General features: G+C 38.0%; 5 protein-coding genes across 6 annotated transcripts; 2 read left to right on the forward strand and 3 right to left on the reverse strand.

Moving 5' to 3' along the window:
- Nucleotides 1-4,607: 4,607 nt before the first annotated feature.
- Nucleotides 4,608-6,033, reverse strand: LOC106406966 (transmembrane protein 230). Its single transcript, XM_013847728.3, has 2 exons — nt 5,727-6,033; nt 4,608-5,022 (listed from the first exon to the last, which is right to left on the reverse strand). Exons 1-2 carry the CDS (start codon nt 5,914-5,916, stop codon nt 4,901-4,903), a joined length of 312 nt encoding a protein of 103 aa, XP_013703182.1. The 5' UTR covers nt 5,917-6,033; the 3' UTR covers nt 4,608-4,900.
- A 184-nt stretch (nt 6,034-6,217) lies between these two features.
- LOC106406965 (putative oligosaccharyltransferase complex subunit CG9662) lies at nt 6,218-6,968 on the forward strand. The gene has a single exon (XM_013847727.3). It carries the CDS (start codon nt 6,318-6,320, stop codon nt 6,840-6,842), a length of 525 nt encoding a protein of 174 aa, XP_013703181.2. The 5' UTR covers nt 6,218-6,317; the 3' UTR covers nt 6,843-6,968.
- Nucleotides 6,969-7,672: 704 nt separating this feature from the next.
- On the reverse strand, nt 7,673-9,030 carry LOC106406964 (plant intracellular Ras-group-related LRR protein 7-like). Its single transcript, XM_013847726.3, has 3 exons — nt 8,695-9,030; nt 8,450-8,619; nt 7,673-8,369 (listed from the first exon to the last, which is right to left on the reverse strand). The coding sequence occupies exons 1-3, from the start codon at nt 8,941-8,943 to the stop codon at nt 7,688-7,690; spliced, it is 1,101 nt and encodes a 366-aa protein (XP_013703180.2). The 5' UTR covers nt 8,944-9,030; the 3' UTR covers nt 7,673-7,687.
- Nucleotides 9,031-10,007: 977 nt separating this feature from the next.
- LOC106409283 (choline monooxygenase, chloroplastic-like) lies at nt 10,008-12,387 on the forward strand. Its single transcript, XM_013849941.3, has 10 exons — nt 10,008-10,415; nt 10,528-10,573; nt 10,806-10,941; nt 11,030-11,104; nt 11,169-11,387; nt 11,476-11,571; nt 11,646-11,776; nt 11,860-11,953; nt 12,031-12,081; nt 12,151-12,387. The coding sequence occupies exons 1-10, from the start codon at nt 10,076-10,078 to the stop codon at nt 12,283-12,285; spliced, it is 1,323 nt and encodes a 440-aa protein (XP_013705395.2). The 5' UTR covers nt 10,008-10,075; the 3' UTR covers nt 12,286-12,387.
- Nucleotides 12,388-14,951: 2,564 nt separating this feature from the next.
- LOC106410454 (calcium-transporting ATPase 10, plasma membrane-type) lies at nt 14,952-22,499 on the reverse strand. 2 transcript variants are annotated; one of them, XM_022706051.2, is made up of 35 exons: nt 22,241-22,499; nt 21,898-22,076; nt 21,715-21,831; nt 21,593-21,632; nt 21,345-21,457; nt 21,124-21,255; nt 20,897-20,986; nt 20,531-20,600; nt 20,370-20,440; nt 20,201-20,284; nt 20,032-20,109; nt 19,876-19,950; nt 19,566-19,649; nt 19,400-19,482; nt 19,208-19,316; nt 19,084-19,139; nt 18,882-18,924; nt 18,698-18,781; nt 18,394-18,531; nt 18,236-18,298; nt 18,051-18,149; nt 17,819-17,929; nt 17,426-17,596; nt 17,272-17,331; nt 16,986-17,150; nt 16,791-16,907; nt 16,598-16,696; nt 16,384-16,518; nt 16,200-16,300; nt 16,072-16,117; nt 15,873-16,001; nt 15,682-15,789; nt 15,495-15,586; nt 15,313-15,407; nt 14,952-15,218 (listed from the first exon to the last, which is right to left on the reverse strand). In XM_022706051.2, the coding sequence occupies exons 2-35, from the start codon at nt 22,048-22,050 to the stop codon at nt 15,214-15,216; spliced, it is 3,216 nt and encodes a 1,071-aa protein (XP_022561772.2). In that variant the 5' UTR covers nt 22,051-22,076; nt 22,241-22,499; the 3' UTR covers nt 14,952-15,213. The 2 variants fall into 2 exon arrangements, with proteins under 2 accessions (XP_022561772.2, XP_048619188.1); XM_048763231.1 differs by having other exon boundaries at nt 21,898-22,163; nt 22,241-22,495.
- Between the last annotated feature and the right edge of the window lie 413 nt (nt 22,500-22,912).

The raw sequence follows: 22,912 nt of genomic DNA on the forward strand, positions 1-22,912 counted from the left end.
TCACAGTCAGGCTTATCGATGACTTTCTGGGCAGAAGCTTTGAACACGGTGGTTCATGTGCTGAATTTGTCACCAAGTGCTCCATTGGATGGTGATGTTCCAGAGAGGGTTTGGACTGGTAAGGATGTTTCTTACAGTCACTTGAGGGTCTTTGGGTGTAAGGCATTTGTTCATATTCCCAAGGTTGATAGATCGAAGCTTGAGATGAAGTCGCGGCAGTGTGTGTTCATCGGTTATGGTCATGATGAGTTCGGGTACAGATTTTATGATCCCGTTGAGAGGAAGCTCGTAAGGAGCAGAGATGTTGTGTTTATGGAAGATCAAACGATTAAGGACATTGACAAGTCCAAAAAGCCAACTCAGATTTTTGAGGGTTTGATCGATACAGAGGCTACTCCTTCTACATCGGTTCACGGTGAGGTTGAGGTTGAGGTTCAGGATAATACACCCAGTGCAGATGCTCCCGCACATGAAGATGGTAGTGGTGATCATGGTGACGATCATGGTGAGACACCAGCTGCTGAGAACCAACCCACTATTGTTAGAAGATCCGAGAGAGGTCTTAAACCGTCGACAAGGTATGATCCTAGTGAGTATGTATTACTTACTGATGGGGGAGAGCCTGAAAGCTATGATGAAGCTTTGGAGGATGAACACAAGGATAAGTGGTTTGGAGCCATGGATGAGGAGATGGATTCTTTTGAGGAGAACCATACTTTTGAGTTGGTGAAATTGCCTAAGGGCAAGAAGGCTTTGCTTAATAAGTGGGTGTACAGAATTAAGCATGAGGATGAAAATTTGCCACCTCGACACAAGGCTAGATTGGTTGTGAAAGGCTACAGCCAAAAGAAGGGAATTGATTATGATGAAATCTTTTCTCCTGTTGTGAAGATGTCATCCATTCGGGTTGTACTTGGATTGGCAGCGAGCCTTGATCTAGAGGTTGAGCAAATGGACGTGAAGACTGCTTTCCTTCATGGTGATTTGGAGGAAGAGATCTACATGGAACAACCGGAAGGCTATGTGCAAAAGGGCAAAGAAAATTTGGTTTGCCGCTTGAAGAAAAGCCTTTATGGATTGAAGCAAGCACCAAGGCAGTGGTACATGAAGTTCAAGTCTGTTATGGGGGAGCATGGTTATGCAGAGACTGATTCAGACCATTGTGTATTTGTGAAGGTGTTCGGTGAGGATGATTTTATCATCTTGTTGCTGTATGTCGATGATATGTTGATTGTGGGCAGGAACATGGACAGAATTAAGGAGTTGAAAGAGCAGCTCAGTGAGTCCTTTGCCATGAAAGATATGGGTCCAGCGAAACAGATTCTTGGTATGAGAATTATTCGGGATAGAGGTGAGAAGCTGATTCACTTATCTCAGGAGAAGTACATTGAAAAAGTACTTAAGCGGTTTCACATGGACAAGTCTAAAGTGTTGAGTACTCCTCTTGCTCCACACTTAAGACTGAGCAGTCAACAAAGTCCGAAGACATATGCGGAGAAGGAAGATATGGCGAAGGTTCCATATGCTTCTGCAGTGGGTAGTTTGATGTATGCCATGGTCTGTACAAGACCGGATTTAGCCTACGCCGTTGGAGTTGTCAGCAGGTTTCTCTCCAATCCGGGAAGAGAACATTGGAATGCTGTGAAGTGGATTTTGAGATATCTCAGAGGGACTTCTGATTTGAAGATTACATTTGGAGGTAAGAAGCTATTGCTTGTCAGTTACACTGATTCTGACATGTCGGGAGATGCTGATTCTAGCAAGTCTACTTCGGGTTACTTGGTAACATTTGCGGGTGGAGCTGTGGCATGGCAGTCAAGGCTGCAAAAGTGTGTTGCACTATCTACCACTGAGGCAGAGTTCATTGCCGCAACTGAAGCTTGTAAAGAGTTGTTGTGGATGAAGAACTTCTGTGAAGAGATCGGTTTCAAGCAAGAAAAGTATGTGTTGCTTTGTGATAGTCAAAGCGCTATTTGTCTCGGGAAGAATTCTACATTTCATTCGAAGTCAAAACACATTCAGAGGAGGTATCATTGGATACGTGATGTGGTTGCTTCTAAGGAAGTGGAACTTGAGAAAGTTCATACGGATGATAATGGAGCTGATATGATGACGAAGTCATTACCGAGGGGGAAGCTTGAGGTATGCCGAGAGATAGCCGGAATGGCTGTTTCTTCCATCTAGTCGGAGGGGGAGTTTGTTGGGTCCCTCCTAGATGGAGAGAACCAAGTGGGCATGAGACATAATAATAATTCTCATGACCCTTTGCACTGTAGACTCACAATAATAGAGTTTAGAGAGAGAGACAAAAGAGAGAAAGAAGAGAGAGAAGGAGAAAACTCGTAAGGTGATTTCAAGACTGGATTTGGAGGGTCAAACGGATCCTGATCGGGCTGATATTTTGTGGGAAGCTTCTTCAGTCAGTGGGTTAGAGGTTCACCGAAGGGATTTGGATTTCAACGGTTGGATCTTCTGTTGTCTGGGTTTTCTTGAAGCTGGTCGCCATAGTTCTTCAGCAGAGCAGTCTTGGGTGTTTGGTAAATCCAACGGTGAGATCTTCTCTTATTGAGCTGAAATTTGGCAGAGGTATTGTCGACTTGTTTATCTTGGATTTGTACGGTTGGATTAGTTTCTGGAAGCCGGAATCTTTGTGAGCTGAGGTCGTTTGGTTGCTGCCGGTTTTGAAGCTTTGTGTTGCTCTCTTGTTGTTGTTGTTTGTGTTGGAGATAGCTATTTGTAGCTAGACTCTCTGTTCTGTTCAGGCTGATGAACAGGGAGGACGTGGTTGTACTCACAAACATTTATATAGTGGATTGTTGAGTGGACTACGGTCCCGTGGTTTTTCCTTCTCACATCGAGGAGGTTTTCCACGTAAAAATTGTGTGTCTCATTTAGTTATCGCAACTTTGATATCTTGCCATCGTCGAAGTATTTTCCTCACAGGTTCGCACAAGGTCAGGGGAACACGACCATAAGTATTTCCGCTGCGCCGTGTGACTTTCCCCAACAGAACGTGCATTCTCTCTAGCTACGGTCATGTTAGGGGCATCCCGCGAAGTGTGACTCCGACAATCAAAGATACGAACAGTTCCTCGTAGGGTCCACCGATTATGTAGATGTCCGAACCAACTGTTTTTATGCGACATAATTCGGGAAAGGAATCGGTAGAAGGGGAAGGTATAGGAACAACCGAAAATCCACACGAGTCCCGTTTAAACTTAATCTTCCCTCTCCGTTTGGTTCGGTTTAATTTGATTATTAGGTTTCGTCTCAAGGCTAAACCACCGTTTGGTTCGGTTTTGATTATTAGGTTTCGGCCGAAGGCTAAACCAGCTCGCACTTGAGTGATCGGGCAACTTTAACAAGACATAGCTGCATGTTTCACTGGCTCCTATTTGAGATCGCGTCTTGTAGATTTCCATAGATGATAAGACAGTGTGGAATCTCTTTGAGACGAGAGAGAGCGATGGGTACTTCCATCTCGAGACACGGGCAAGAATGTTTTCTACGATTTCGTCGGGTAGTGATGAAAACACCGACGGTGGCTCACGAACCGTGTTCTTCTTCTTCTTTTTGGTTGGTTCAACTCTGCCGGAGATCATGATCGGCCGAAGTTGCAGTATAGAGGCTGTGGAGAGGGAATATGATAAAAAAAAAATTATAGGGTTAATAAACACGTTTAGGTCTTTACATAAGTTAACGCATATATAAAAAGACCTTTTGGTATTGTTATTGCCTTATTGGATTTGATGGTTTGGGAGAATTTGTGTTTTTCTTCATAAGTTGTATCCAAACCTAGTTTATTAATTATTCATACATTTTTTAAAAAAATAGTTTAATTGGAAAACAAAGATTTTATCAATAAAAATATATATTTTAATTTTAATTATTTAAAAGGCAACTTATAAAATCTCAGTAGATATAAACTTGAGATTGATCCGCACATCCGCGCGGATATTGGTTCTTACATGTTATACATTGATATTTATTTTCATAATATTGTTATATATTTTAGATCGATCGTAATATAACTAATTGTATTCAAAAGATATGGACCGAATAGAATAAATATGATTATTTTGGTACAAATATCCGAACTCGTTTCACATACATTTGTTATTTAGATTTTTTTTTTTTTTTTTTTTTTGAAACACATTTGTTATTTAGATTTTTTTAGGTTTTTATACATCAGAACCGAACCAGAAGGACCCAACTCAAAATTCATATATAAATTTATAATATTTAAGCGGAACCTAATTTAAAAAAGAAAAACTATACAACAAATTTTATAAACTAATAAAATGACTATTTCTAAGCGATACATATATCAAACATGGACTCACTTAGACTCTCTTCTAAAACTACACTAGAGAGCAAATATGTGCGGTTCAAATTTGGCCGCCGCGGATCCATTGACCTATCAAGTTGAATCGGTTTATCCGCATTCGGCTCGTGGATAAGTTTATTTCACCTCTCCACTTGACCAAGAAAAAGAACAAAAACAAAAAGTTGGAAGATATGATATCAGTCACATTCATGAAAACATCACCGATCATTATGTTTCATTTGCACGTTTAGTAGCTACATCTAATTTTGCACTTGAAATCAACATGTGAAAACTCATATAACATTGTTCGAATTGAAAAAAGTTTTAGAAACAAGAGGTGATACATATATCAAACATGAACCGGGTATATATGGATCTGACTACTTGTCATATACGCGTGTAATTATTTAACAAGTGGAATGAGGAACCAAGAAGTGATACATATGTCAAACATGGACTCACTTAGACTCTCCTCTAAAACTACACTAGAGAGCAAAACAAAGTCAGCCCATTTGCTTAAAAACATCTCTATACATTGATGAGTGTGAGGAGAGATACAAAAGGGGACTACCACTAAACTGGGGGTATGTTAGAGAAGGAGAAGCCTTGGTATCCTTTGTAAGCATAGTACGCGATCCGTGTGTAGTAAAACCCTGGGATGAACAGAAGACACCCGAGGACGATGAAGAAAATTCCTGGTTTCACCAAGCATCAAACAAAGAGAGAATCAATAATTCATTTACCTGAGAGCTCATCTCCCAAATCAAAATATAGGAAACTAGGAATGATAGTTTTTTAATGCAATAAATGACATTGACAAACAAGGAAAAATCATTTCACGCTTAGTATGATGAGCAGAGATACTTTGCCTTAACATATTTTGAGTATTCATGACCTTGCGGAGAGTTATTAAACACTTCAATTTAGAAAGTTTCTTGCTTCCCATCATGCACATAAGAGAAGCTTTTAGAATGAAATATCATCTACAAGTTCTTCTGAAACTATAGATATCCAAATCAAATCAAATGGCTATGAGAACATCTGTATTCATCCAGGAGCTAAGTAGGATCACTTGCAAACTATATATTATCTTCATCACCTAGATACATAATCAGAGGAACAAACGCTTCTGTAATCATCCAAATCCACTATAGATCTGCAGAAACCAAAGAGAGTAGTACAATGCCAAACTAAAACCAAATCACACATACACACGTAGCTCTAACAAGGAGCAGTTACAATCTATCTATTCTATCTATCTATCATCTTCATCACCTTAGATTCTTCTGATCATATAGATTCCTCAAATCCAAATACTAAACCAATCTTAGCTGAAATCGATTTAACTCTCCCAAACAAGCATTGAACAGCTATAACTGAGGGTAACGAAATCGCTAACCGTGGCCTCGATCACCGCCGACTCGATTGTACGCCATGAAGAAGCCGGATACGATTCCTAAGGCTCCGAACACGAGGAGAGCCACCGCGAGCGCGATCTCCTTTACCGGCGGCCGGTTGTTCACGGTGTATGACGTCTCGATCATCATGTCCTCGTCCGATATCGAGAACGCATGGTCCACGTACGCCATTCTCACAGCTCCGTGGATCGAGATCAATCGTATAAGATCTAGAAGAAACCAAAATGACTGTGAATCAATCAGCGTGACGCTCGAGACTGCTTCAGAAGTTTACGAGTGCAATTTCATTTCTCGTGAACTTCGTGCCGGATCTATTATCCAAACGCTAACTACGAGTCGTTTTGATTCTTTTTTTTTTCAATAAGAAAAGAAAGCAACAATATCAAGAGGAGAACTACGCGTCGTTATCTTAGCTTTTCTCCTCCGAAAACGGCATAACGTCCGCGTTCATTTTCACGAAACCAGTCACGGATAACATTATGTGAGTATCCAAACAGAGCAGACTCTTCACTCTTATTCTTCTTCTTCACGAGTTAAGCTTAACAGTAGATCCAACGTGAGGATCCGAGTCGATGGCTCCGAGAACCGGCTCCACATCCACCGGATCCGCCATGTCAGAAACCTCCGTCGAATCCTCAATCGACCCTCTCTTCCACCTCCTCCGCACCATCCCCTTCTCCTTCCTCCGGCCGCCGCGTCTCCGCCTCAAGCTCCCTTCCTTCACACTCCCATCTCCGATGGCCGTCTTCTCCCTGATCCTCCTCACCTACTTCCTCGTCATCTCCGGATTCATCTACGACGTGATCGTCGAGCCTCCAGGCATCGGATCGACCCAGGACCCAGTCACGGGAGCGATCCGCCCCGTCGTGTTCATGTCGGGTCGGGTCAACGGGCAGTACATAATCGAGGGGCTCTCGTCGGGGTTCATGTTCGTGATGGGCGGGGTCGGGATCATAATGCTGGATCTGGCGCTGGATAAGAATCGAGCTAAGAGTGTTAAGGCTTCGTACGCTACGGCGGGAGTCTCGTCGATTGTGATTGGTTATGTGATGAGTATGCTGTTTATTAGGATTAAGATCCCTGGTTATCTTCATTAGATCAACTCTCTGTAGTTTAAAGATGGATACTTTTGGATAAAGATGTGAACTTTAAATGTGTGTTTTCTAAGCTTACGTTGTTTGGTAATGAGAGTTTTAGCTTTGAATTGAATGTTAGCTTCTCGATAGTGATGTTCATCTGCGTTGGTTATATCAATCTCATCGCTTAAACTTGTGTTGGTAACAAATAAAGTAGAGATTTTGAATGTTGGGTTTACTGGATATGGTGCATAGCTTCAGTTTTCTTCAACTCTATCTCTTGTGTGCTATGGTTCAACACTTCAGACTCATGATTCATTACGTGATTGCTCAGTTCTTTTGGTAGCCTTAGCATCCGGAAGGGATGTGAATACGTGAGAAGAGACTGTTATACTTATGTGATTTTAGTTACATAGATTTAAAATGGGGCAATTATCTAGATTAGCTATTTTTAAGTTTTTGTCACCAAAATAGCTCTCAATGATTAGCTCATTTTTATTTTCAATTTTTTTTTTAAAATTTTTTTTTAAAATTTGAAATCATATCCCAAAATCTACTTATTAATTCTAAACTCTAAATCTAGATTAGTTAACCATAGGATAAAAATACGTTTTTAAATTTTAATAAGATTTATTTTAGTCATTTTTTTGATCGAGAACTATTTTTGTGATAAAAATGTAATAAATAGTTATTCTAAAGAATTTCTCTTTAATTTAAAATAAGAAGTTTGAAATGTGAATGCGGTATATATACATACTCTTTATACATTCAGCGATGCCTTAAGTAAATGGTTGATATATTGAATGAATGTTCGCAGTTCAAAAAAAAAAAAAATGAATGAATGTTCTTTACTGCCTGCGTTATACTTATCTGCTGAAATAGGTTCTTGGAGAGAAGATACTCCGAGGTGAGATACCAGGGAACCTATTCGAAGCCAAGATATCAATGGGACGGTACTCAGGCATTATCAGCCCTTCTCTCTCTTCCCTAGTCCAAGCCCTTGATCTTCCATTGAACGTTCCATACTTCACCAGTTTACGGAACCCCCACGACTTCTTCTTCGGCGATGCGTTCACCAGCCTACCGTTCATCTTCTGGCTCAGATACTCCCTCACCGCCTGCAAGCTCTGCTCCACCACCTCTATCGGTGGGGACACGATCGGGTTTCCCTCAGCGCTCAGCTTCCTCAGCCGCCTCATGCATCCGATGGACTCGGGCAAGACCGTGATCTTGTTGTAGCTGATGTCTAGCTCAAGGAGGTTCATGAGAAGGCCGATGGAAGATGGGAGCGCGGTGAGGTACTGGAAGTTTTGGCTGACGTTGAGGATCTCGAGGTTGATGAGGTTCTCGAGGTCCTCGGGGAGGATCATTAGGCAGTTGAGACGAGCGTCGAGGACACGGAGGGAAGTGAGGTAGGTGATGGAGGTTGGTAGGGTGATGAGCTTGTTTGAGTTGACGCAGAGCTTCCTTAGGTTGGTTAGTTCTAACCCGATTGAGTCTGGTAGTCTAATCAGCTCGTTGAAGTTGGCGTTTAGTTCTTCGAGTGACCTGGAAAGATCCAAAACAAAAGAAGACAGATGATTTAGTCATATGTATATGAGTTGATGTGAATGTTTTGAGGGGTGTACCTGCAATTTTGAATAGTTTTGGGGAGGTAAACGAGAAAGTTGCCGGAGACATTAAGGATCTTGAGCTTAGAGAGACAACCAATGGAGTTTGGAAGAGCTTTGATCTGGTTTGAGTGAATATCTAATGATATCAAGTTAAGTAATCTCGCTGTTAGAGATTCTGGTATTTTCTGTTATCATTCACAAACAAAAAAAACATTAGAAACTAATTTGATTGTTAATATGTATGTATGGACAATATTAACCTTGATATGATTGTTGGAGAGATCAAGCTTGCAAATAATTCCCAAATTGAGGAAATGATTTGGGAGAGATTGTAATGCCATGCAACTCAAATTCACATCCTCTAGCCTCTCTTCCTCATTGTTGTCAGTATTGTTTGATAATATGGGTGATGAGAGTGGTGATTGGCTCAAGTCCATCATCATCATTGTCATCATGTGATCATTTTGTGCATGGAGTTGTTGATACTGATATGCCTCTTCGCATATCATCTTTAAATAGATGTGTAATGTATATATGTGTTTATAACTTCGTATGAGTTTGCTCTAAGAGGAAGAAGATGACAATGTTGATTTTGATCTGGAATGAAAGTGATTCTTCTGCTTTATATTGCCAATACAAAATGATTGCATGGATGAGAAACTTTGGTGGACTTTTGAGGAAATGAATAGTTTTCGGAAGTTTAATTACTTGAGATCAATGAAATAAAAGGTGATTAAGAATGGTGATTAGCTATTGAAGGAGAGACTTATGCGTTACCAAGTTTTTTCTCTTCACATTATTCAGAAGTAACAAAAAATCATTTTAATTTAATTACCACTATTCGAGTCAGTAATATTTATTTCTTTTTATAACCAGCTTTATTTCCATTACGATGAGCTCGGTTACTCTAGTAACTTTTTACCATATAGTCTAATAGTAAATGAAAAAAAATTGACAAAGCAAATACTAACAAGATTTGTTGCTCTTTCAGTCTTTCTACATTTAAACCAATGACAATATCGCAAATAAGTAATTAGATTATACAGTACAAATTTGATAAATTAATAATACTAAAGATATAATATTTATTAATTTATAAAGTTTAAAGAACTTATCATATGCTAGATTATCAAGTCAAACTCTAAACCAATTAATATATTCTCAGTTCTTAATGGTAAACCAATTAAAATTTGGATTTAACATTTCAAATCGCGGTAGAATCAATCTGACCGGACCGGTCTGAGTTATCAACGTTGTAAATAAGAAGACTTTATTAACCAGCTTTGTAGACTTTACTATCTTTCATGTTTATAAAGTTAGTAATTTAAAGAATTTACCATATTGGATTTATCAAGTCAAACCGTAAACTAATATAAATCGAGAATTTTTCATAACATTTCAAATCGCAGTATAACCAAAATCAGACCGGACCGGTCGAGTTATTTAAAAAGAGCTTATTAACTTGCTTCGTGTCCGAAAATTTAACGACCATATATCAAAATACTTGTATAGAGTGTATAAATACATGTATACTTGTAAAGTGTAGAGCAGTGTAATGCATGTCCTTGTACGCATTTTAACTTTAATGAAGATATTTTCATATTACTTTCTGTTAGCTAATAACCATCGAGCAAGCAGGCGATGATGACGATGCTGGCCACGATAACGCCACCGTCATCAACTCTGAAATCCACCACCACTGGATACCTCAAACTCCATCTTAAATTCAGCGTCTCAGTCTCTCAATCTGCTCGGAGAAGATGTCTCGACCAGTCTCTGTTCTGCACCCGTGATCCAATCTCTTCGAGCAGCAGAGTCGTCGCTGCTGCTTCTGCTTCCAATACAAGTAACCTCGTGGAGGAGTTTGATCCGGAGATCCCTGTGGAGAGAGCGTTGACTCCTCCGAGCTCGTGGTACACTGATCATCAATTCCACCGTGGTGAGCTCGATCGAGTGTTCTATGGAGGATGGCAAGTCGTAGGTTCGTTAAAAAAAAAAAAAATCACACTCAACTGTTTCATTGAGTGTTTTGTGTGTGTGTGTGTGTGTTTTTTTTTCTCTAAAGGGTTGTTGCTTTGTGTTGATATGAACAGGATGCTCTGATCATATTAAGGATAATCGCGACTTTTTCACCGGGAGGTAACTTAACCAAACCACCATACACTCTCTCAAATGAAAAATTGTCTCCTCTGTTTTTTTATTCTAAGGGCTTTCTGTTATTCCTCTGCTGAGCTGGCATCGTAACAGAATCCTCCAACTAACTTGCTGACGTGGCTCCCTCTTCTTTACTGTTGCATCGTCTAACCTTTAAGATTAAAGGGTCTTACTTTTGTTATTTGATTCTTGTTGGTATGTGTGTCACTGGGTGCAGGCTTGGGGAGGTGGAGTTTGTGGTGTGCAGAGATGATGATGGGACGATTAATGCTTTCCATAATGTATGCTCTCACCATGCATCTATCTTGGCTTCTGGAAGTGGGAGAAAGTCTTGCTTTGTTTGCCCTTATCACGTAAAGCTTTAGTCACAATTAAAAGTTAAAACTAGTTTACTCAGTTGATTAGTCATATATTATTTATTATCTTGTTCTATGTGGGCAGGGATGGACTTATAGCTTGAACGGATCGCTTGTCAAAGCTACTAGAATGACTGGGATAGAGAACTCTGCTTTGAATGTATGTTTCTTTGAATTATTATTATTATTATTTTCTTGGCTAAAGGACAGTTTTAAGTAAATAGGAAATGGGACTCAAGCCTCTAAGAGTAGCTGTATGGGGACCTTTTGTTCTCCTCAAGGTGACACAAGCCACATGGAAGAAGGAAGAAGATGTTGAGAGTGATGGATTAGTGGCGTCTGAGTGGCTAGGTTCTTCTTCAGGGAGGTTGAGTGAAGGTGGAGTTGATTCCCACCTTAGTTTCATATGTAGACGTGAGTACACTATCGATTGTAATTGGAAGGTGAAAATCTTGTTCTGAGTACACATTCTCTTTTTTTTTTTTTTTAATATTAAGATCTCAGAAAATTGATGATTCGTTGGCAACTCAGGTGTTTTGTGATAATTACTTAGATGGTGGCTATCATGTACCTTACGCACATAAAGGTTTGATGTCAGGCCTCGACCTCGAAACCTATTCTACAACGGTATATTCACACCAAAACTCTAGTCTCTAGTTAGTTGCAGCTGTTAAGATGAGCTTTGTGTTTCAAGATATCAGTTATTTGAAAGGGTTAGTATCCAAGAATGTGGAGGTGGTGGATCCAAGGCTGGTGAAGAAGACGGTGGTTTCGATAGGCTTGGATCTCAAGCTCTATACGCTTTCGTCTACCCAAATTTCATGATAAATAGGTAAAAGAGAAGTCAAAGTTTTTATTTCACATCTTCTAATGGACTTGACTCATTCATGTGCAATGGATTATGTTTTTTTAAAGGTATGGACCATGGATGGACACAAATCTAGTGATACCTTTAGGGCCAAGGAAATGCAAAGTTGTCTTCGACTATTTTCTTGATTCTTCTTTAAAGGTGGTAAAAACAAACCAATATACGCAGCCTAGTCCTGTATAGGAGGAATCTTTGTAATTTTAAAATTTTGGATTTAGGATGATGAAGCTTTCATCAGGAGAAGTCTGGAAGAGAGCGAGAGAGTTCAGGTACTAGAATAAAATGATCTTGTTATACTGAAACATAACGTCTTTTAAGTTTATGGTTTGGTGAATCAGATGGAAGATGCTGTCTTGTGTGAGAATGTTCAAAGGGGTCTCGAATCTCCAGCTTATGACAAAGGAAGATATGCTCTTGTGGAGAAAGCAATGCACCATTTCCACTGTCTGCTACATCGGAATCTCAAAATCTGAAAACTCTAGTATATATATTTATGTTTTATGTATATATGATACCAATGAATGCAAATCTACACTTGTACCATATATGTTTATATGTAGCTTTACGACAAGTCACTGCAACAGCTTCAGGGCTTTCTTTCTGGGTTAGTCGCTGAAGAGAAAATATAGTTTAGAGATGGAATGTATCTGCTAAAACTTGGTAGAAAATAAGTAATTAAATAGCATGGATAGTAAAGTGATTCTCTATAACCTCTTTTGCAATTGGGCTAATCTTTGCTTTCTCTGATGATTAGGTATAAAGTCAACATATGCTTATTAGGACACCATCAATTATGTCCCTTAGTACTTTTTTGTTTTATATTAATTGTTGTTTTAGAATTTAAAAATGAGTTAGTGGGTGATGAATTTAAGTAGAGTTGACTGATTTTAATAATCAATAAATTTGTTAAATTTATAAGGAATTTTAATGAGTTCGTCGTACTTAAAAAAATCTACCGAATAATTTTAAGAATCTTGAGAATATATGTAATATTTTAAAAATCTTGTTTCATGAATTAAAATGTTAAGAATTCAAATCTCAATAACACTAAATTTTGACAGAGCAGAATCATTAAATTCCAAAGACTACACTCTTGGGAAGCTAGAATATATTTTTGCACCATTTGTCATCTTCGAGGTTAGAATATCAGGCTTAACATTATAGTCCACTGCAACAAGTACTAATCTGTTGTGAAAATTCACAAGTCTAACAGAGCCAGAAAAAATATAATGCGAGAGCATATAGTATAAGAGGGCATAATATTTTTTTTATCAAACGGGCATAATATATTTATAATAAAATTATATAAGCAATACTATTTTTAACGAATATTGTTATTGTTATCAAATAAACACAAATTATGTTTACATATAAAATTTAATAAAATTATATAAAAATATAAGTAAAAGTTAATAAAAATATTAGTAAAAATTATATAAAATATAAATAAATATTATTAAATGTGAAATTTCATATTAGCAATTGATTTTAGTAAATTATGATTGATTATAGTCAAAATGTTGATGATAATATTAACAAACATTGGTATACAATTAAAGCAATAGGTTAAACTGTTTCTTGCGTTGTATAAACACACAAATTGTGATGTTAAAAGATCAAACAGTTCAGTATCAAACTCTACAATAGGAGAGATGTATAAAACAAGATTCGGATTTCGAGATCCATACTCAACCCCGTTGAGAAATTTGGTGGGATCTGCTTTTCCTTACCTATGCATCTACTAGATAATTTTATTTAGACGAGGAAATATGTTTAATTACAGTTTTCCTATTACACACCCCTCTTACTCTTTAGAGCCAATTTAATAATGTCCAAAACATTCATTTACAATTAGTTACCATCCACTACCAAGACATTTAATATCGTCCAAATAGAGCATGTCATTTACAAAGAGATCTTCAACAATCTCCAATAAATAAATAAAGACATAAATTTGCATTCACTTCGGTAAGAAAAAAAAAAACATGCTCATTTGAATTCTTATAACTAACCAAACAAAATGGTACAGTGGAGTAAATCAGAAATGTCAAAAGCTATTGAGCACTTCTCTTTTTATTTTTAGCTTTCTGTTTGCGATTTCTTCACTAACTCAACATTATGAAGTTCATGAAACTTAGATCCAAACCTTATTCATTTCAGTTTGAAGGAGAAAATATTAGGTTTGTGTTCCAAATCCTCATCCTACCTTTTTTTCTTTTTGTACTTCGGTTATAATCCAAATTAGAATAACAGCTTATATAGATCTGATAATGTTAAGAAAATGGATTTGCTTTAAGATCAAATGAGTTAACAACTTCAGGCATTATTGTAATCATTGACGATGTCAAGTTTCTATCTATCTTCACAAGGTAAAAACACTTTAAAAAAGAAGACTTATCTTCTTGCCTTGTAAATAAAGCTTCAATATAAATGATTCTTGTTTCAGTTTCCATTGGTGTCCAAGAGTGTACGCTTGAAGAAACTAATTGCAACAACATCATCATCCAATGAAGTCAATGAGATTCATCAAAGAAGTAGATGACAAGAAGAGAATCTGTAGGCTAATGGACTGTAAGAAAACTATCTGTACAAGTTCAAAACGAGAGGTTACCAAATAATGCGTGTGGTGGTGCAAATGCTCGTCTTTGAACAGGTGAGAAGTGGAGATGATGAGTGAAAAGAGTTCACTATGAGTGAAAAGAGTTCATATTTGTGGTTTTGTTCTTCTTCTACATGCTTGTGGTTTTGTTCTTCTTCTACATGCTTCTTCTACAATCTCTAACTCTCTAAGTCTTCTTCTTCTTTTCTAAGTCTCTATGAGTGAAAAGAGTTCATATTTTATAGTTGGCTCTTTGTGGTTTTGTTCTTCCTTAGTTGGTATGATGTTTAGTTTGGAAGTGTTAAAAACAGAAAAATGGTTCTTGAAATAATGTGATGATAGTAATTCTTGTTCTTTTTTAGAATTTTCAATTTATGATTGTTCATTAATATTCTTGTTTTTTTTCATAAACTAAAAAGATCAAAACAACTTATATATTTGCAAGTCTGCCTACTAATAAATGGTTCCGGAGATTGTTTAATTTTGGACTAGCATCTTGACAGTCTTTCGAGACCAAATAAAAAAGTGATGGTCTGTTAATTACTCAACCATATTGAAATTCATATTAGCTAGTTTAGTTTCATCTCAATTTTGAACATTTAAGGTAACAGTAATAGCAACTAAACAAAAATAGGTAATATTTTGCATTTTGTTTTATGCACTTAAACGATACTAAAGCATTTTGCGAAAGTAATTCGAGAGAGAGAGGTAAAATAGTATAAAACGTATTCACAGGTCGGGATACAACTAAAATCCACTTCTGGTATTTTTTTTTAACTGTCTTCTCGTTCCAAACTAATCGTTAACCTGAAAAAGTTAACAAAACATATAAAAGGTTTTAGTAACGAGATTATAGCTTTTCTACACGTATTCATGGTTTGGCAACGGCAACTTTACGTACCTGATGAATTCCTTCTCCATCGGTTTATTCTGAAGTATTGGCTAACCGGAGTTTCTGGAACCGGTATGCATTTTCCGATCACCGCCAAAGGCCAACTGGTTAATACAAAAACACAAAACAGAAAGTATATGGTGAGCTTATGAACATGATTAACAATCTTAGACAAAGTTAACAATACAAACCTGATAGAACCTATCCCAATACAGATGAGCCACATCTCCCAGTCAAGCTTAATCGTTGAGGCAAATGTTCCAAGGAACTCCACGATGACTACCTATTAAAAACATTTAACAACGAGCAATAAACCGTTTATGTATGTTCCCAGATGTAATTTACTTTGCAGGAAAAGGAGAGAGAGATGATCAGTACCTGGAGCACAATGGTGATACAGATGATGCCCACAAAGAGGTGATTACGAAGAACTCCTTGGAAAATGTTGAATTCATCTGGCTTTCGTGCGTTGAACTCGTTGAAGATCTAACCAAAATTAGAATTAAGTTCGTTTTCTGATGTGTCCAAGCTTTTTTCTAAAAACAGAGGAGTGAGTGTCTATCTTTTACCTGGCAGATGACAAAGGCATTGAAGATGACTGTGTTCTTCACTCTCTCGGCGTTGGGCTTATGATCCAGATGAAGGATACTTATTCCACGGAAATTGAGGACTAACAAGACTGTCACTTGGTACATCGCCTAATCATATGCAACAACAATTGGAGCAGCAGATAAAAGGGGTGAGGGAAAGAAGAAGAAGATAACTTACTTGTACAAACAAGTTTCTCCACATGATATTGGTGATGAGAGGTTCCCTGAAAACAAGAGATAGATATGTAAATGGGAAGAGAAAGTGAGATTACTCAGACTTTATACATGCTCGAGCTCAAGTCGTACCTTCTGCCAACAGGATCTCGATCCATCAAGTGATCGGTTGGTGGTTCGGTGGCCAAAGCAAGAGCCCCAAGAGTATCCATTATAAGATTGACCCAGAGGAGCTACAATGATAGGGGAGACCAGTCTTTACTAACAGTGAATGCTTTTGTGCAGATGAGAAAGAAATAAATTTAATATATCGAACCTGTACTGCAGTTAGAGGAACATCACCCGAGGAAATGGCTGCCACATTGATGACTAGAGCTGCGACATTAACCGTGAGCTGAAACTGGATGAACTTTTGGATATTGGCATACACAGACCGACCCCAGCGGACAACCTAGAGGAATCACATCATTACTAAAAATATCCAATTCAAGATAAATATAAAGATCATAAAACCCCCAAAGGATACTAACCTTCACAACGGATTCGAAGTTGTCATCCAAGATAATGATGTCCGACTTTTCCTTTGCAACTTCCGTGCCTTGGATACCCATAGAGAGACCTATATCTGCCTGAAATTCAGAGGAAAAAAGAAAATGTTTTCTAATATTAATAGTGTTCATTCAAGGTTACACATACGAGGTTGAGTAAATATATTGATTGAACCTCATGCAGTGCAGGAGCATCATTGGTTCCATCACCAGTCACAGCCACGACGTGTCCCTTTCTCTTCAGAGATTGCACAAGAAGAAGTTTGTCGTTCGGTGATGATCTACCCATTACCTTCAAGTTTAGAAACAATGTCAACAGGTACCATTAAATAATTGCCTTTGATCACAACTTAAATCGTGAGGCTCTTACAGATATCTCTTCACAAATCCCATCTCTTTCTGCTTCTGAATAGGATCGGAATACTTTTCCTTCAATCAGAGTAGGCTCGCTGGCATCTGAGTCTGAAGCCAATATACCGCACTCCAGTGCAATAGCTTTGGCAGTTTGAATATTATCACCAGTCACCATTCGAACCTGAAGCCAGCAGTGGAAATTAGAAGATTGTACACGCCCATGAAAAACAGAGCAGTCTACAAAATAAACAAAATATGAATGGAAACTCTCCGGGAAAGAAGCATATGGGATATCAACGGACCTTGACTCCTGCTTTTTGACAAAGTAGAACTGAATTTTTGACACCTGGGCGACATGGATCCTACAATGTAGAAGAACTTGCAATAAGTAATGCTTACCTAAATACCAACCAATATGGTTTACAAAATCACATCAGGGAGCAAGGTACAGCTTACCTTGATACCAACAATAGCCAACAGCACAAGTTCATCCTCAGGTAATACCCATCTAGAAAGTTGATCTTCATCAGTTGGAATCTTATCCGCTTCAAAATTTCTGAAGGCAATTGCAACACAACGGAGACTCCTTGCAGCCATATCATTGATAGCATTTTTTAACTCGGCCATCTAAAACAAGAAAACTTGATTCAGAGAAAAAAACAAGTACTTTATATCAAAGCTCGCATTGCCATATCTGGCACTAATCTGGGATACAAAAGCTTAATCGCGTAAAAGAAAAACAAATAAAAAGTGGTTTTAACTTGGACTTGCAGTAAGCGAACGGTCTTGAATCAAGACACCAAATCTTTACAACAAATTATATCATGATAAAGAGACTCAGTGATCAACCTTATCTCCACTCATATCTACAGGACTCTCATTCTCATCCATATAGTGTGTGCAGGAACCCAAGACAATTTCGGCAGCGCCTTTCCAGTGAACATGGACAGTTGAATCTGGCTGAAATTGAATTAAAAAGCTTATTAAGATGCTGATTAACAAGGGGAAAACATCCACAAACGAGAAATTTAAATTAAAAAAAAAAAGAGCAAAGGATGCTAAGAATAAGGAAACACAGTACTGATTTCACTGCTACGCCTCCACGTTTCTGCTCTGAGTTGAAAGGGAAAAAATGTACAGCAGAAGACTCAGACCTAAGAGCATCGAAATTCATGCCTAACTGCAGTGCTCAAAAAAAATTCGAAGGATTAGTTCTCCACTCAGCTATATAAACTGGAACCAGGGAAATGTAGCTGGAAAATAAACCTTTATCGCCCAATTGAGAATAGCTCTTTCTGTTGGCGATCCAGAAACCTGAACCTCACCACTCTGTTATCAGCAAGTACAGATACATTATTACATTAAATCAACCGAGGTAGAAACCAAATGGAAAATCAGCTAAGTTCCCAAGGAATTTAGCTTACTTCAGATCGGAACACACTGCCAGTTGTGTTATGAGCAATTCCCTCAACAAGTATGGATGTAAAAGGAGGTGGCAATTTCGAGCTGCTGTCAGGAGGATCCATCTTTTGGAACCCAGTATAACACTCAACAACGGTCATCTGAGAAAATAGAAAGTATTAGAGGTTTCGCTTGTTGGGCACACATTTCAAATACCCACATCTAGGAAAACGCGTACTAAAACTGTAACTTTAAAGGCTGAGACTTTATATTGCTAATTGTTAGTGTGTTAGCAAATAAAAAAGAAGGAAAAGCAGTAAGATTCACCTCATTTAAGGTCAAAGTTCCCGTCTTATCACTGCAAATTGTTGTTGCAGAGCCCATGGTCTCACAGGCGGAGAGCCTACGCACCTGAAATTAAACTTCGTATAAGCTGCCAATATCATTCACTATATGAATTTGTATTAATTTTAGTGCAAACTTATCGAGTCCCAAAATAGAAGATACATACCAAAGCTTTATCTGCCATCATTTTTCTCATGGAATAGGCAAGACTGCCAGTAAGAAGTACAAAAGATATCAGTCACGAAAGACAAACTCGTTCCAGTGAATTTTACAGCAGATTCATCAATTTCTATTAATTTGAACATGTAATAAAGAGGCCAAAGCAATTGCTATCATTAAAATATTTATATAGAAGATAGTAGACTTACGTCAAGGTAACAGCCAAAGGAAGCCCTTCAGGAACTGCCACTACAACGATTGTTACCTACAATACTCAAAAGGTTGAACTGACGATGGTATTAGCCATACTGATTTCTTCTGAGAAACACTTACTGCAACGGTGATGATTTTAACAAGATCATCTAGCACGTGATCAAATTTGGTATGTCCTCCAACGAACTGTGGGGCTCCATTTGCACCCTTCGTGTGACCAGTAAAATAGCTGCAGAGAACAAAGATTAGTTGAATGACAAGTGAGATTTACTCCATGTGGTACTTAGTTGTCAGAAAAAAATGTAAACGAACCGGACGACAAGGACAAATAATACAACGCCAGCAACTGTTAGCCCCACAATTCCGATAAATGTTGCAACACCATTCAAGCGTACCTGAAGGAAGCAAAGTAGGTACGAATTCTGAGCAACGAATTTTTTTTAAAAAAATGAACAGATAAAAGGTTGATGATACTCACCTGCAATGGTGTTTCTCCACCATTGTCTTCTGAGACACTAGCCATTAGTAAACCCCATTCAGTGTTGACCCCTACCCCAGTAACCTGAGTTACAAAGATAAATTTTAGACTAAAATAAGCAATTCAGGAAGAAACTACCCTTTTCAGAAGTTTTGAACGCACTCGAGTCAAATTTTCTCTCATAAAAACATGTTTTGCTGCAGAGAATCTCCAACCAAGGATACTTAGTTAAAAATCTCTCCAATTTTTCTTTACAAAGACTACAGTTACTCTGCCACAGAAAGTAAAGTTGATGTTCGTCAAGTCTTACCAACATTGTGCCATGGCCATCTGCAACTTTGCAACCAGACATTAGGAATGGATTCTTAGTAGAGTTTTTGTGAACCTGCGAAAAACAGTTTGCTCAGACACATGAAATGCAAAGATGGCACCGTTGCAAAATGCAAAGGCAGAGCGTAACACATACAATTTTGCTTTCCCCAGTCATGCTGGACTCATCAACCGCAAGGGAATGACCAGCAACTAAAACTCCATCAGCAGGTACCTAAGGAAATTATTTTCAGATTAAACATAACTTATGTCTATACTGAACTTCGAAAAAGAACACTACTGCATTGATAAATGTGTGAACTTACCTGATCACCAATATTGAGAGGTATGATATCGCCTACTACAATGTCATAAATTGAAATTTCAACTCTTCTCCCATCGCGGGTAACCTAAGCATGTCCACGATGCACTTTCAAAAATTAAACCAACAAAAATGATATTATCCTTTAGCTGTATGATCATCCAAGCTCTCACCTCTAGACGTATATTTCTCTTCTCCTCATTTAAGTTCTGGAATTGAAGAGATTGGCGATAATCACTGGTAGCTGCCAAGGGAAAAGGTATTGAAATTAGTGTAATACATGCAGCAATCACATATATGAGTGAAATTAGGTTCAGCAAAGAATATCAAATACCTGTAACCACAATGACAAGAAGAACGGCAAAAGCAATGCTGATGCCATCGTACCATCCCTTTTCAATACCCTAAGAAGGCCGCAAAAGAGATACCGAAAGCTCAGGAAAAATTTAAGAAACTATAGATAATGGAGATAAAACAACTTTCTACTCTCATAGAGCAAAGGATGAGTATAAAAGCATAGGAATGGATAGTCAATAGCTTCAGCGTTTGGAAGACAGAAAAAATTGTTTTTTAATTCCTGGAAAGTCTTGTTTTATAATATTTTGTCAACTATTATAAAACTATGTCACTTAGAAAATGACCCAATGTTTCAAGGCATGCGCTGAGAAATATACAATGTACCAGTTCCTAAACTGAATACCTCGGTCTTTATTCCCAATGCCAAAGAAGCAGCTGCTGCGACAATCAGTATGATCAAAGTAAGATCTTGAGAAGCTTCCCATACAAACCTCTGTTGTACATGATTAAACAAAAAAAACGAAGGAATTAGATATTAATTAACTGGAATAGCCCCACAGATTGAAGCGGATAAATATTAGCCTAGTGGAAGCTGCTAAAAAAAAGCAAAAATATTTAAAGTATTAATACCCAGAAACTCCTCCCTTTCTTCTGGGGGTATGTGTTTGATCCAAAAGCAGATTTCCTTTTCGATATGTCATCATCATCCCCATGTATACCTTTCTCCAAGTTTGTTTTCAACAGGCCAGATAACCCTTTGACCTAATGAAGTAAAACAGAGAATAAACATACATGAATAAGTTTTATGGCTGAGAAATAAAGTAAAAAAAATGAGTAAAGCAAAGACACACCCCTCCAAGTTCTTGCAGAGCTCCTATATTTTGATCCCTTGATATCGATACAATTTGCTCCTGTCCAATACCAAAATCACCACCGCCAGGAGAGGGAGGTGAACTTGTAATTCCTATAAAGAAATAAACATCAGCCAACTACATAAAACAAAAGAAATTAAAATGGCAATCACTTAATCCCTCTGACACTTCAAGAGAACATATACATACTTCACACAACAGAATGAAGAAAAGTATTAGAAAATTACCATTCACACGGCTAGCAGCTGCTTTAAAAAGGTGTGCAGCCTAAGGAAACAAACAGCATTGATAAGACACCTCGTAAGAGTTTACATACAAGTAAAATTAACTAGCAAAAGCTTATGTATACTCTTATAGCTTGGGCATGCGCTCTCATCTTCCTCAGCATCCGTTTCTTATCTTCTTCCCTTTTCAAGTCCAGAGTGTAACGAAACCGACGAGACGCATTGAGCACAAGCGCCGCTTGCTACAAAATCCGAGAATGTTAGGATAAAAAAACAAATGGACTATCATATTCATCCAAAACACTTACCCTCCAACGGCGCAGACGCTCAACAGGAGCATTCTTAGTACTGGTAATGTCGAAGGGACTCTCTTCATACTCAGTGAAGCTGCTCGTTCCAGCCTCCACATCCTTATCTTCTCCTCGCGGAGAGTTATTGAACTGTCCTTGTCCACCACTCATGGCTACGTCGCAGGAGAGATAACAACCTCGTTGATTAACCAATACGCAACAAACAGATTCAAAATTAGAAACAGTTCTTAGCCTTGTGCGTTCTCCTCTTCAAACAGTGAGATCTATAAATCCAAAAATTCAGAAATGCGATTCGGAGATTTACAGAATAAGAAATATCGTTCTGAACAACTCTACTCACCAGCAGCACCAATACGATAACAAACTTTCCGAAACGGAGAAGAACAGTCCACAAATCACAGAAAGGAGGATTTTCCCGGAAATTCGAAATTCAAATCGAGGAGGAGAATCTGATTCAGTGAAACGAGGAACAGTCCAACAAACGTGCAGAATAACATCGTGAATCGCGCCAGAGAGAATCGAATAAACAAACGCACGAAAAGGTCAAGGAAAGAGAAAAACATCAAATCTCGGGAGAAAAAAAGTAAAATAGTATAAGTTTTCTATGCTGCTTACCTGAATTTATCGGCGGAAGCGAAAGTGGAGAGGAGAGGAGTTTCGCAGCAGCTTCCCTTTTGCTCTTTGATTCTCTGGTAAACTGATTTTTCCAGTCACTTTCTCGAGAAAAAAAAAATGACGAGGGAGAAACTTCCCGGAAGTAGCGTTGGACTGGTCACTCGCTCCACTCGGGTCCTCGTGATACTATTTAAAATTTTAAAAACAATTAAAGTTATATTCCTTTATTTCCATTTATTAGGTAGTTTATGGTCCATGCTTCCTTTCTATTCAGACTTAAATTCTTAACTAACTTCAAATGCAAAGAACAGTTTCGTTCACAACTCTAATCAATTAAACTAATGTTTAAAATTAAGTTACCAAAAAAAAAAAAAAAAAAAATTTCTATGATAGCCAT

Source organism: Brassica napus, chromosome C7 (genome assembly GCF_020379485.1).
Source record: "Brassica napus cultivar Da-Ae chromosome C7, Da-Ae, whole genome shotgun sequence".
Classification (NCBI taxonomy): Eukaryota; Viridiplantae; Streptophyta; class Magnoliopsida; order Brassicales; family Brassicaceae; genus Brassica; species Brassica napus.

Bases quoted from the DNA above. Each gene is read 5' to 3' on its own strand.
- LOC106406966 (XM_013847728.3), bottom strand. From the start codon at position 5,916: ATGGCGTACGTGGACCATGCGTTCTCGATATCGGACGAGGACATGATG. The intron at 5,023-5,726 runs GTTAGCGATTTC...TGGTGAAACCAG, and splicing joins CGGCGGTGATCGAGGCCACG to GAATTTTCTTCATCGTCCTC.
- LOC106406965 (XM_013847727.3), top strand. From the start codon at position 6,318: ATGGCTCCGAGAACCGGCTCCACATCCACCGGATCCGCCATGTCAGAA.
- LOC106406964 (XM_013847726.3), bottom strand. From the start codon at position 8,943: ATGATATGCGAAGAGGCATATCAGTATCAACAACTCCATGCACAAAAT. The intron at 8,620-8,694 runs GTTAATATTGTC...GAATGATAACAG, and splicing joins TCTCCAACAATCATATCAAG to AAAATACCAGAATCTCTAAC. The intron at 8,370-8,449 runs GTACACCCCTCA...GGATCTTTCCAG, and splicing joins AAAACTATTCAAAATTGCAG to GTCACTCGAAGAACTAAACG.
- LOC106409283 (XM_013849941.3), top strand. From the start codon at position 10,076: ATGATGACGATGCTGGCCACGATAACGCCACCGTCATCAACTCTGAAA. The intron at 11,572-11,645 runs GTATATTCACAC...TCAAGATATCAG, and splicing joins TCGAAACCTATTCTACAACG to TTATTTGAAAGGGTTAGTAT. The intron at 11,777-11,859 runs GTAAAAGAGAAG...GTTTTTTTAAAG, and splicing joins CCAAATTTCATGATAAATAG to GTATGGACCATGGATGGACA.
- LOC106410454 (XM_022706051.2), bottom strand. From the start codon at position 22,050: ATGAGTGGTGGACAAGGACAGTTCAATAACTCTCCGCGAGGAGAAGAT. The intron at 16,908-16,985 runs GTAAGAGCCTCA...CTAAACTTGAAG, and splicing joins GGATTTGTGAAGAGATATCT to GTAATGGGTAGATCATCACC. The intron at 16,002-16,071 runs GTAAGTTATCTT...GCATATGATTAG, and splicing joins GGAGAAACTTGTTTGTACAA to GCGATGTACCAAGTGACAGT.